The 12,943-nt window shown below is 47.8% G+C and overlaps 2 protein-coding genes across 2 annotated transcripts in view; both read left to right on the forward strand.

Annotated features, from left to right (window-relative positions):
• Positions 1-8,632, forward strand: part of DLL3 (delta-like 3 (Drosophila)) — an 11,851-nt gene extending 3,219 nt beyond the window's left edge. The window contains exons 4-8 of the mRNA XM_006901127.1: positions 3,759-4,001; positions 6,147-6,370; positions 7,130-7,352; positions 7,644-8,235; positions 8,506-8,632. Coding sequence (XP_006901189.1) covers positions 3,759-4,001; positions 6,147-6,370; positions 7,130-7,352; positions 7,644-8,235; positions 8,506-8,632 — 1,409 coding nt within the window. The remainder of the gene's footprint in view (positions 1-3,758; positions 4,002-6,146; positions 6,371-7,129; positions 7,353-7,643; positions 8,236-8,505) is intronic.
• Positions 8,633-12,415: 3,783 nt separating this feature from the next.
• The window catches only part of LOC102866582 (selenoprotein V-like), a 10,790-nt gene continuing 10,262 nt past the window's right edge, over positions 12,416-12,943 (forward strand). The window contains 1 exon segment of the mRNA XM_006901128.1: positions 12,416-12,940. Coding sequence (XP_006901190.1) covers positions 12,416-12,940 — 525 coding nt within the window.

Consider the following 12,943-nt stretch of genomic DNA (forward strand, 5'->3'; position numbering starts at 1 on the left):
CTTTACTATGCAGCTCTTATTCTGGACTCTTGTCATGCCAATTAATACCTAATCATGTATCCCTTTTATACAGTTATGTCCCTTGTCTGTTTCACTGCTGTGTACATTATTTATCCCTCTTTTCTTAGTTTCTCCCCAACTCCCATGTCAGTCCTGTTCTATAACAGTGGCATTATGCAGTATTTGTCCTTTTGTGACTGAGCTATTTCACTCAGCATAATGTCCTCCATGGTCATCCATTTTGTATAATATTTCATGAGTTCTTTGTTTTTGCCCGTCTTTCTCTTGAGGAGCTCCTGGTGGTTTCAAATCACTTGCCTTTGGGTCAACAGCCCAACTCTTTACTACTAAGGCATCAGAGCTTGACATGTAGGGAAGTAACTCAATCTATCGCAGGGGTAACAGCTGTGCTGTCACTGTCACTGTCCTGATATTTCAAGATCTTAGGGTACAAGATGAGTAATTTATGTAATTTGCCTGTAGTAATTGGGATTTCTGTCATTATTTTGATACAGGAAATCCTAAAGCACAATGTGGTGTGTGTGCTTTGGTCTCTTCACCATATAGAAATATCAGGTGTCATAGGATGCTGCTGTTGTTGTTAGGTGCCGTCAAGTAGATCACACTTCATAGCACCTCTAAGAATAACAGATCAGAACCACACTCTGTTTTGCATCATTCTCATGATTTCAGTCATGCTCAAGCCCATTATTGCAGTCACTATGTCTGTCTATCTCATTTAAGGTCTTTCTCCCTTTTGCTGATCCTCTGTCTTTCCTAGCAAAATTTCTTTTCCAAGACTTGCTCTCTGACAACATGCTCAAAGTATGTGAGGTGAAATGTCACTATCTTTGTCTCTAAGGAGCACTCTGCTTGCACTCACTCCAGGACAGATTTCTTTGTTCTTTTGGCAGTCCATGGGATATTCGGTACTCTGCTGATATCACAATATGAAGGCATCTGTTATTTTTCAGTCTTCCTTAGTAATTGTCCAACCTTAGGGTGCGTGTTGTTGTTATGTGCCATCGAGTCACCTGTAACTCATAGCAACCTTATGTACATTAGCTCTGAATGCCACCCTATCATGAGCCAGTTCATCGTCTCCAACAGACCTAATTTCTCCAGTCACTGATTCAATCCATCTCCTCCTGGGTCTTCCTCTTTTGTGCTGTCCCTTTACTTTTCCAAGCATGATGTCCTTCTCCAAGGACTTGTTCCTTCTGGCCACATGCCCACAGTATGTGAGACAGAGAGTCAAAATCCTTGCCTCTATGGAGCAGCCTGGTTTCACCCTCTTCAGGACACACCTGTTTGTTCTCTTGGCAGTCCACAGTATGTTCACCCCTCTTCTCCAACATGACAACTCAAAGACATCGATCCTTCTTCTATCATTCTTAGTTACTGTCCAGTTCTCTGATGCATAGCAAGTAGTTGTGAAGACTATGGCCTGTACAGGTACACCTTAGTCTCCAGACAGACATCATTGTTCTTCAGTACTCTAGAGAGGTCCCTGACAGCAGACTTTCTCAGGGCAATTTATCTTTTTACTTCCTGACTCCTGGTGCCAAGGGTGTTGATTGTGGAATGAAGCGAGCTGAAGTTATTAACAATCTCAATCTCTTCTTCATCTATCATGAAGCTGCCAATTGGCCCAGTGGTGAAAATCTTTTTTTTCTTGACGTTGCACTTCATATTGAAGACCGAAGTCCTTGACCTTCTGCAGCAAATGCTTCAGATCCTCCTCATTTTTGGCAAGCAAAGTTGTATCATCTACATAACACAAGTTGTTGATGAGTCTTTCTCCAATCCTGATGCCACATTCCTTCTAATAAAGTCCAACTTCCTGAATGATCTCTTCTGGATATAGATTAATAGGGTATGGAGATAGGATGCATCTCTGACACACACCTTTCCTGATTCTAAACCATACAGGATTTCCCTGTTCTGTTCTGGCTACTGTTTTCCTGGTCTAAGTATAGGTTTCACATGAGCACAATTAAGTGCTCTGGGATTCCCCAGTCTTCTCAAGGTCAGCCACAATTTGTTTTGATCCACACAGTGGATCCATGAAACACATACAGACATTCTTTCTCTGGTACTCTTTGCTTTCGGCCAAGATCCAGCTAACATTGGCTATAATGTCCTTAGTGCCATGGCCTCTTCTTTGTTTTTAAATTAAAAAAAAATTAATTTTAATGAAAGTTTATAGAGACTTTGGATTTCCATTCATTGCTGCACTTTTCTCCCTGCACAACCTCCCCCCACCTAGTTTGCTCTTCTCTTTGAAAAGTAAAGAAAAATTCTTTCATAGTTATACAATCCCTCCTCCCAAGTCCACTATGCAGCCTTCGTTCTGGACTCCTGTCATGACAATAATACCTAATCGTATATCTCTTTTAAACAGTTCTCACCCTCATCTGTTTCAATGCAGTGTACATAATTTATCCCATCTTTCTCAGGGTCACTCTAACCCTGATGTCAGTCCCGTTTTACAACAGTGCCACTATGCAGTGTTTGTCCTTTTGTGACTGGGATATTTCACTCAGTATAATGTCCTCCAGCATCATCCATTTTGCATAATATTTCATGAGTTCCTTGTTTTTCAATGCAGCATAGTATTCCATTGTGTGAATATACCACAGCTTCTCTATCCATTCCTTTGTTGATGGGCACTTAGGTTGTTTCCAACTCCTTGCTATTGTGAACAAAGCCGCGATAAACATGGGTGTGCATATATCTGCTTGGATGTCAGTTATGGTCTCTTTGGGGTGTATTCCCAGTAGTGAAATTGCTGAGTCAAATGGTATTTCTATTTGCAACTTTTTAAGAAAGTTCCATACTGCCTTCCACAGTGGTTGCACCATTTTACACTCCCACCAACAGTGAATAAGGGTTCCAGTTTCTCCACAGCCTCACCAGCATTTGTTGCTTGCTGTTCTGTTAAATTTTGCTATTCTTACTGAAGTGAGATCATATTTCATAGTTGTTTTGATTTGCATCTCTCTTAGAGCTAGGGATTTTGAACATTTCTTCATGTGTTTGCTTGCCATCTGAATGTCTTCTTTGGTGAAGTGTCTGTCCAAATCCTGTGCCATTTTTTCAATTGGGTTGTTTACCTTTATCTTGTTGTGGTGGCCACAGCCTCTTCTAAACCCAGCCTGTACACGGAACAGGTACTTGGAAAGGACATTGTGCTTAGACGTATGGAGGGCCAGCACAGGAGCGGAGGACCCTGGATGAGATGCATTGACACAAGTTACTGTTGTAATGGGGGCAGGCATGTGAGATTAGGATAGGACCCTGTTCAGATTTGTTGTTTATAAGGTCTCTATGAGTCTGAGTAGACTCAATGACACATAACAACAACAAATAACAAGTAAGTAACTGCTACTGTTGCCATGTCAAATGACCCCAAGGCAGGGTAAAAGTCTTTTTGATCTGCTAGAATTGAAGGAAAGGAGCACTGGTGTCTTAGCCGTAAGGAATTGCACGGCCATTGCAGAGATGCACTCTCTGTTCAAATCCACCAGCTGTTCCGTGGGATCTACTGCCTCTAAAAACTCTCTGAAGGGTTAGCTATGAGTCGATTCAGACTCCACAGTGCACAACAATAGAGTCTAAGCAAGATCACCATGCGTTGAAAAGGACCTGAGGGCAGTGGGTTTGTTATTTGGTGAGACTGCAAGTCAGTCTGGTTTTCGAAACCTGAGTCTCGCTGTCGGGTCAGTCCCCTCCAACCCTCTGCCTTGTCCCGACAGGACCGGGCTGGAGCTTGCTGTCGCGCGTGGCAGGACGGTGGCGCCTGGAGGCCGGAGGCCCCTGGGCTACCGACGTTCAGAGCGCGGGAGGCTGGGAGCTGCGTTTCTCGTACCGCGCGCGCTGTGAGCCTCCAGCTGTCGGGGCCTCGTGCACGCGCCTCTGCCGCCCCCGCAGCGCCCCCTCGCGGTGCGGCCCTGAACAGCGGCCCTGCGCTCCTGTCGAGGACGAATGCACCGAGCCCCGTGAGTGGTCCTTCTTCACCTTCGCCTCATCCTGCCCCATACCTCGACTCTCCTTAGTTACTTTCATTCCCCTCCACCTCCCAATCCCTTCTTATATAGCCTATCGACTCTCTCAAGGTAACCGGGGTCCCAGAGTCTTTCCCAAGTACCTCAGACACCCCTTTCCAAGGAAGTGAGGAGTCCTTGTATCCAGACCTTCTTCAGCTCTGCTCAGTTTTCTGTCCCTTACTCACGATCTAGCTTCTCTTCCTGTGTTTCTTCCCAGCACTAGTCTGCCCCAATAGGAATCCCACGCTTACTTCCCACATGCAAACCCTTTAGAAATGCAAGGCTTTTTTTTTTACATTTTTTTTTCTATATTTTATTAATTTTCATAAACATTTACAGGGATTTTGGGTTTCCATTCATTCATTGTTGCACTATTCTCTCTACCCTCCTCCCAGTTTGTTCTTGTCCAAATGCCACAGTGCTTGTCAAAGCCAGTTCTGATTAATCTTCTTTGTCAGTGTGTCCTTTGCCATTCCCTATCACTCCTCCCTGAGAGAGACTTCACCCTGAGTCATAAGGAAAAGGGGATGGCGTATTCTCTTAGCTACTTCCTGCTGAAAAGGGACGCTGTGGGTTTCAGGGTGAAGATCTTCTCTCACTACTCTAAAGGGCCCCTTTGGCAGTAGGAAACACATAAACTATTATGGAGATTGATTTTGGAATTTAGATGCACTCTTATTGATTGTGCTTGGCCGTACATGTTCATATCCTTGAAGATGTATCATGGGGGTGTTGCAACCTAGAAGACACAAATTTGACTAACAAGTTATAAGTACATGAGTCCAGAAATTATGGAAAAGTAAAAGAAAAGATTCTTTCATTGTTTTACAAACCCTCCCCCAGGTCCCCTCCACCATGTAGCCCTCGCTCTAGTCTCCTGTGATGACAGAAATACCTAGTTATATATCTCTTTTAAACAGTTTTCTCCCTCCTCTGTTTCAGTGCAGTATACATTATTGAACCCATCTTACTCAGTCTCTCCCCAACCCCAAGGACAGTCCCATTCTACAACAGTGGCATCATGTAATATTTGTCCTTTTGTGACTGGGATATTTCACTCAGTATAATGTCCTCCAGCATCATCCATTTTGCATAATATTGCATGAGTTCCTTGTTTTTTAATGCAGCATAGTATTCCATTGTGCGAATATACCACAGCTTCTCTAGCCATTCGTTTGTTGATGGGCACTTAGGTTGTTTCCAACTCCTTGCTATTGTGAACAAAGCTGCAATAAACATGGGTGTGCATATATCTGCTTGGATGTCAGCTATGGTCTCTTCAGGGTATATTCCCAGTAGTGGAATTGCTGGGTCAAATGGTATCTCTATTTGCAACTTTTTGAGAAAGCGCCATACTGCTTTCCACAGGGGTTGCACCATTTTACACTCCCACCAACAGTGAATCAGGGTTCCAGTTTCTCCACAACCTCGCCAGCATTTGTTGCTTGCTGTTCTGTTAAATTTTGCTATTTTGACTGGGGTGAAATGATATCTCATAGTTGTTTTAATTTGAGAAATGCAAGGCTTTTCTAATTGAGACCTTTCTACTCCAGCTAGGGATTTAGAAAAGTTTATCAACCCCCCAGCCCCCAACCAAGGGACTCTTCCAACATTCCTTTCTGTTATTGTAGGAGAGATCTCCTTGCTTTTTGAAGCCTGGGAGTTCTTACCCTGGATCTTCTTAGATCTCGCCCTATATTGCAAAAGCCCGCTGAGGTCATTCAGGACCTCCAGACCTGTACACCCCCCCACCCCCCGCCAAGCCACGAGCCAGGTGGGCCCTCCCTTGTCTTCCCAGTCATTAATCTCTCTCCCCTCACTCTTTGACCCAAAACCAGACCTGCACGCGAGCTTTTCCCCTCCATCTTTCCCAGAGCACAGACTCTGGACCCTGGTGGTCTGGGGTTCACATCCTTGCTCCTCCACTAACTGGATGATCACTCCCTCTTTCTGGGGATCAGTTTCCCTCTCTGTAAATGGAATTGGTTTGGAGGGTTGTCACAGGGATGAAACAAGATAGTGTGTGGGAAACACTCAGAGATTTCTCCAGTTACTACCACCTGTTTCTCTTCTCTCTGCCTCTTCTGTCCCCTGCAGAGGTTGTGGCCTGTCGAGCTGGCTGCAGCCTAGAGCACGGCTTCTGTGAGCAGCCCAATGAATGTCAGTGCCTCCAGGGCTGGGAAGGACCTCTTTGCACAGTCCCAGTGTCAAGCAGTAGCTGCCTCGGTCCCAGGGGCCCATCTTCTGCCACCGCTGGATGCCTTATACCAGGGCCTGGGCCATGTGACAGGAACCCATGTGCCAATGGCGGCAGCTGTACTGTTAGTATTACCCCAACCTCACCTTGCCCTGATTCCTACTCTATCCTGGAGTGTCCACTTCTGTGTCTCTGGAACTCTATGTGACACCCAGTGGGTTGGAGAGCTGGGGGTAGCTGTCAAGGAGGGCTTCCTGGAGGCATTCAGCCTGCATCTGGGACCCTGAAGTTGGATAAGGTGATAACAATGGGACCAGGGGAGGCAGATCCAGTGGGTAGTACTTAATATTGGGGAGGCTGGAATAATGAGGCTAGAGAACGGGAGACCAAATGTAGCCAATGATGGGCCTAGGTGGGATGAGAACAGGCTTTCTGGAGGAGGTGGGCCCAGGGCTGGGTCCTTTGAAGTGTGCCTGAGTGTAATAAGTGAGAAGGTAGATTAGCGATTCGCACTGGAATTGGGTAGATGGCAAGTGAGTGGCAGTGGGATAAGAGAGCCTAATGGGGACCACTTAGGCACTGCCACTGAGGAATAGTTAAGAGTCCGGTTCAAGTGAGGGAAGGAGAAATTAAGAGGTTATGAGGGAGATTTGGGGGCACCAGCATTCGGTGGGCAAAGGTGTAGAGGTGGCAGTTGGATGCCTGGGCCCTGTGGGTAGACACAGAAACTTGGAGAGGAGGGGTTTTCTAGGGGAGGACTTCCCAGAAGAAGAGCCTGCATGGTGAGGGGTGTGACTGGAAAAGGACTCCATTAGTCAAGAGTCAAGAGTTGGAGCATGGAATTTCACTCCCTTGATCATCCAAGGACTTCTTGCCCTCCCAGGAAACACCAGGCTCCTTCGAGTGCGCCTGTCCCCGGGGCTTCTACGGGTTGCGGTGCGAGGTGAGTGGAGTGACATGCGCAGATGGACCCTGCTTCAATGGCGGCTTGTGTGTCGGGGGAGCGGACCCGGACTCTGCCTACGTATGCCACTGCCCGCCCGGCTTCCAAGGCTCAAACTGTGAGAAGAGGGTGGACCGCTGCAGCCTGCAGCCATGCCGGAACGGTGAGGCGGGGACGCCAGGACCAGGGTGGGTGGCGTGGCGGGCAAGACGACCCAAGTGTGATGAAGCAGAGAGCGAAGGCTAGGCTAACCTAAGCTGTCACCAAGTGTACTCGGCATCGGGCTGGCTTTGCAGGTAGATAAAACAGCCAAGAGGCCAGCCCTTAGAGAGAGATGGTGCTCACTAGAGAAAGGTGGGGGCAGGGATAACAGACTTGAGTAACAGGACAGGAAGGGAGACTTGGGGAGACCGTCTGTCCTAGGCTGTGCCCCCTAACACCCGTTTCCCCGCAGGCGGGCTCTGCCTGGACCTGGGCTATGCCCTGCGCTGCCGCTGCCGTGCGGGCTTCGCGGGTCCGCGCTGCGAGCACGACCTGGACGACTGCGCCGGCCGCGCCTGCGCCAATGGCGGCACGTGCCTGGAGGGTGGCGGCGCGCGCCGCTGCTCTTGTGCACTGGGCTTCGGGGGCCGTGACTGCCGGGAGCGCGCCGACCCGTGCGCCGCGCGTCCCTGCGCTCACGGTGGCCGCTGCTACGCCCACTTTTCTGGCCTCATCTGCGCCTGCGCGCCGGGCTACATGGGCGCTCGGTGCGAGTTCCCGGTGCACCTCAGCCGCGCGGATGACAGCGCGAGAGCACTGCCCAGGGCACCGGCGGCCTCTAGGCAGGAGAACTTGCAGCGCTTCCTTTGGGCCCCAGCTTTGGGATTGCTGATGGCCGTGGTCTTGGCTGGCGCTGCGCTCTTGGTGGTCCACTTGCAACGTCGTGTTCCTAGCGGGGATACCGGGTCCCGGCTGTTGGCAGGAACCCTAGAGCCAACCATCCACGCGTTCCCTGATCCTCTTAACAACTCGCAGGCACGAGAGGATTCCGAGGATGGTCCAAGGTAAGAGGCTGGAACATAGATAATGCCTTGTTCTTATTGGCTCGAAATTCCACTGTGACTCACTCACTGTCATCAGCTCATAAGAGATTGTCCAACCTTTTCCCTCCTAGCAGCTGATGGATTAGAACTGGTTTCCTCTGGATTGGTAGCACAACCTCTTACCCACAATGCCATCACCAGAACAATTTCCCTGATTTTAAATTCCCCTTGATGGTGGGTAAGGGAAAACAAGATCTGAGAATTAAGAAATTTACATCTTTTCTCCCACAGCCTGTCTGCTGATTGGAGTCATTCAGAAGATGGAGATGGTCGAGCAGTTTATGTCATATCTGCTTCTTCTATCTATGCCCGGGAGGTAACTGTCCCTCTCTACTTTGGCTGCAAACTTTGGACATAGTTCCTGCTTTACTGCCTACCCTAATTTTCCTATATGTGAAAATGGTGAGGATTGGGCAAGATTCAGAACTGTTGTTAATAGAGTCGCGAGTCACAGTCAACTCCACAGCACCTAATGACAACAGAGGGTTCACACTTAATGTAAATCTATCTCATATCCCTTTGCTGTCTTTCCTTGAGCTGTTAGCGAGTTTTTTATAGGATAACCTCAGCCTTTACTCCACTGGGTTCCCACTTCACCTTCCAGTGGGTTTTCAGAGGGCAGTTAATGGCATGGGGGAGAGATTGCCCATCCTTCTTCTGTGGAGCAGCTGGTGGGTTTGAATGGTGTGCCATCAGGATTGCAGTGCAGCTTCTTGCCACTAGGCCACCAGAGCGTATCCTATTGCTGTTTATCCTATGAGCTGTAGTTAGCTAGCCTCTCCTAGGAAAACCTCTGGCTTCAAATAGTTACGGTGGGTCTCCTTAGCCAGAACCCCTTACTCGATTTCTATTCATTGGGAAAAAAAGAGAAAAGAAACTGAGGGCAACCCTTTCTGATACCTCCTACTCATTTTATTTTTAGGTCTGACCTGCCCCTGGAGACATAGCCTGGATATTTTAGTATTTACTGAATGGTGCCCATTCTCTGCCCCAAACACTTTGGAGTTCAAACTGGAAGGGGTAGTTGGGAGAACTTTATAGTTGTATATAATGGTTATTTATGTCCTGTTTTCCATGTTCCATCTTTACAAAGACATCTATAAAGGCTCTTATTTTGATCAACTTTGATTTGTCAGTCTGACTGCTTTGTATTTGGTGGTGGGGTTATTGGAGGGGCTTTTATGCCCTTAGAAGAATCCTAGAAGATGGGACTCTTAACTGGTTGAAATAACAAAAGAGAACAAAAAGTAAAATGCTGTGGGAGGTATAGCATCACATATAGCCTTGTTTCTTTAGTAGCTATTTCCATGGACTTACTGTGTAGGCAGGCTCTTATTGGCCCTGACTTGTCACATGTCCATGTCTGAATGAGTCAGCTGGATATGGTTTACTCTTGAGTGGTCAGGATTTGTCATGTGCTTACTGTGTACCCAAAGTTTGGGCCACCCTGCTCAAATGACAAGGGGGCGAGCTCTGGTGGCTTAGTGGTAAAGAATTGCACTGCAAAAGCACATGGCTCAGATCCACCAGCTGTCTGCAGGAGAAAGATGGGCAATCTCCTGTAGTTTACTGCCTCTGAAAAATGCACTGGAGGGACAGCTATAGATCGGTTCCTGACTGGATGGTACAGAACAACAACAATGCCCTAGAAAACTAGGTTTGTCATTGGAGTCCCTGGCTGGTGTGTACAAGTTTTAACAAAAAGGTTAATTCTTCAAATCCATCTAGGTAGACCTTAGAAGATTGGCCCAGTGATCTAGATCTATTTTAAAAGTATAGCCATAAGGGAGCTCTGCTGGCCTAGTGGCAAGAAGCTGCACAGCAATCCCAAAGGCAAAGGTTCGATTCCATGAGTTGCTCCGCCGGAGAAGGAGGGGCAATCTCCTGTGCCAGTGGGATCCAATTTGACAGTATACAATAAGGAAAAAACAAAACAAACAAACAGTTGCAGAAATGCACACTCTGGAGTGGATAAAATTAATGAATGGGACCTTCTAAAGATTAAATCTCTGAGCACATCAAAAGGAAAAAGTATAGCCATTGTATGACAAGAGTCCGGAATAAGAGGTGCACTGAGTTGAAGGCTGGTGGAGAGGGGAAGAAAATGTTCAAGAATGGAAAAAATTTCATTTTTTTTTTAAATAAAAACTGATGTATACTTGAAGAAAAAATACAGCCATTGTGTATGCTATGGAGTACATGGGTTCCTCTGATTGGGATAGACTCCATAGCACTTTGTTTTAAAAACATGTATATTAAAATGAAAAGATTGAAGGTTAGTTAACCCTCCCATGACTCTCATAGCTTTAGGATGGAGCCCAGGTGACCCCTTCTGGATGAGTCTTCCCTCCTTACTCTTACCCCACCAGGCTCTTTCAACCCTTTTTTCCTCTGCCTCCAGCTCTCTGTTTCATTGTTTGTTGTAATTTGCCCTTGAGTTGGAATTGCCTCATAGTTGACCTTCCAGCATGTTTTCAGAGTCTGTAAATCTTACAGGAGGATATTACCCCATCTTTTTTACTGATGGATTCCGAATGCCTGCCTTTGGGTTAGCAGTACAACTCCTTACCCACTAAGGCAGAGCTCCTTTAGTTAACAGCTATTCCTGGACTCTATGATATACTCTATTCATATTTATTGAGCTCCTTTTGTGCTGCATTGCAGAAGGTCAAGGACTGCAGCCTTCAGTATGAAACTCAACATCAAGAAAACAAAGATTCTCACCACTGGGCCCATTGGTAGCATCATGATAAATGGTGAAGAGATTGAGGTTGTTAGCAGCTTCTGATTGCTTGGCTCCACAATCAACACTCTTTGTACCAAGAGCCAGGAAATTAAAAAGATAAGTTGAATTGGGAAAGTCTGCTGTCAGACACCTCTCCAAAGTACTGAATAACAATGATGTCAGTCTAGAGACTAAGGTGCACCTGATGCAGGCCATGGTCTTTTTAATTATTTGCTATGCATCAGAAAGCTGGACAATGACTAGGGATAGATTTGATAGAATTGATGCCTTTGAGCTGTGGTGCTGGAGGAGTACTGAATAGACAATGGATGACTGAGAGAACAAACAGGTTCATCCTAGAGAGGGTGAGACCAGGATTCTGAAGCTTTGTCTGACATACTTTGGACATGTTGAGAGACCAGTTCTTGGAGAGGGACGTCATGCTTGGGAGGGTGGAGGGATAGTACAAGAGAGGAAGACCCTCGGTGAGATGGATTGATTCAGTGACTGGGATAATGGGGGTAGGTGTATCGGAGACAGTGAGATTGGCACAGAATAGAGCAGGGTTTAGGGCTGCTGTACATAGGGTCCATATGAGTCACAGGCGACTCGATAGCATATAACAACAAGAAGAAGTTGGCTGTGTTGGGAAAGTCTGTAGGTAGGGACCTCTCCAGAATGCTGAAAAGCAAGGATGTCAACTTCAACACTAAGATTTCCCTGATCAAACCCATATTCTTTTCAATTACTTGCGTCTGAGGTTTGCACCATGAGTAAAGATGAAGGAAAAATCAATGCCTGTTGGGACATGTTCCCCAGAGAAAAAGTTCCTCAAAGTTTGTGTTCACAGACAGAAAAACTGATCTGGAGACAAACTAAAACACATTAGTTTACTGAGACAGGAAACTTAATAAGCTGTAAAATGTAGCACTACACAATTCCAGTGGGGGTGGGCCAGAAAATTACCACTAAAGACAGCTATTTTATACACCCACACAAACAACTCCTAATATGTAGCAAAATCAAGAATTTCACAGACTGATTGGGGAAAAGTTAGCAATACAGAAGGAGCCTGGTGAGCGCAAGTCCTCAGAAAACCAGAGATTTTCTTATACTCCTCTGTCCCAGCGTCATCCACCATGGCACCTAGCTCATGAAACGTGAATATTAACAGAGCTGCGGAGAATTCTGGGGCAATATGTGTGCATTCTTCCTTGGCAGTTGAAGAGTGGGAGTCATTAAGCAACATCTAGGGGTGCGACCGCATCGCTAGCCCCTTAGATCGGAAGGAACGAGGTGTAATAGAGCCCCCTACGTGCACGTTCTCAGGCAGAACCCCGTGCGCATGTGCTCCCGGCCCTGGGAGGAGGGCGGGCGGGAGTCTAGACCAGGGTTACTGGTCCCCACAGGCCCCTTATGAACAACCAGGGGCGGGCCCCAGCCCCTCCCTTAATCCGGACTCCAGCCCCAGCCCAGGCACCGGTTCAAAACTCGGCCTCTGTCCGGGCCCCTCCCCTAATCCGGTCCCAGGTCCCAGCCCCAGTCCGGACCCCAGCCCCGATCCGGCCCTCAGCCCCGACCTCAGCCCCGGCCTCAGGCCCAGTCCGGACTCCAGCCCCGATCCGGCCCTCAGCCCGGGCCTCAGCCCCAGTCCGGACCCCAGCCCCGGCTTCAGCCCCGATCCGGACCCCAGCCCCGATTCAGCTCTCAGCCCCGACCCCAGCCTCAGCCCCAGCCTCCGTCCGGACCCTCGTCCCGACCCCAGCCTCCGTCCCACTTCGGCCCTCAGCCCCGATCCGGCCCTGGGCCCCGGTCCAGGCTCCTGCCCTAGTCCGGCCTCCGGCCCCAGTTCGGTTCCAGACTCCAGTCCGGTACCCGACTGCGGTCCGGACTTTAACTCCCGTTCGAGCCTCGGTTCCAGTCGGGGCCCCAGTTCGGCCAGTC

This window comes from Elephantulus edwardii, unplaced genomic scaffold, assembly GCF_000299155.1.
Source record: "Elephantulus edwardii isolate Elephantulus edwardi_28Jun2011 unplaced genomic scaffold, EleEdw1.0 scaffold00308, whole genome shotgun sequence".
Lineage (NCBI taxonomy): Eukaryota > Metazoa > Chordata > Mammalia > Macroscelidea > Macroscelididae > Elephantulus > Elephantulus edwardii.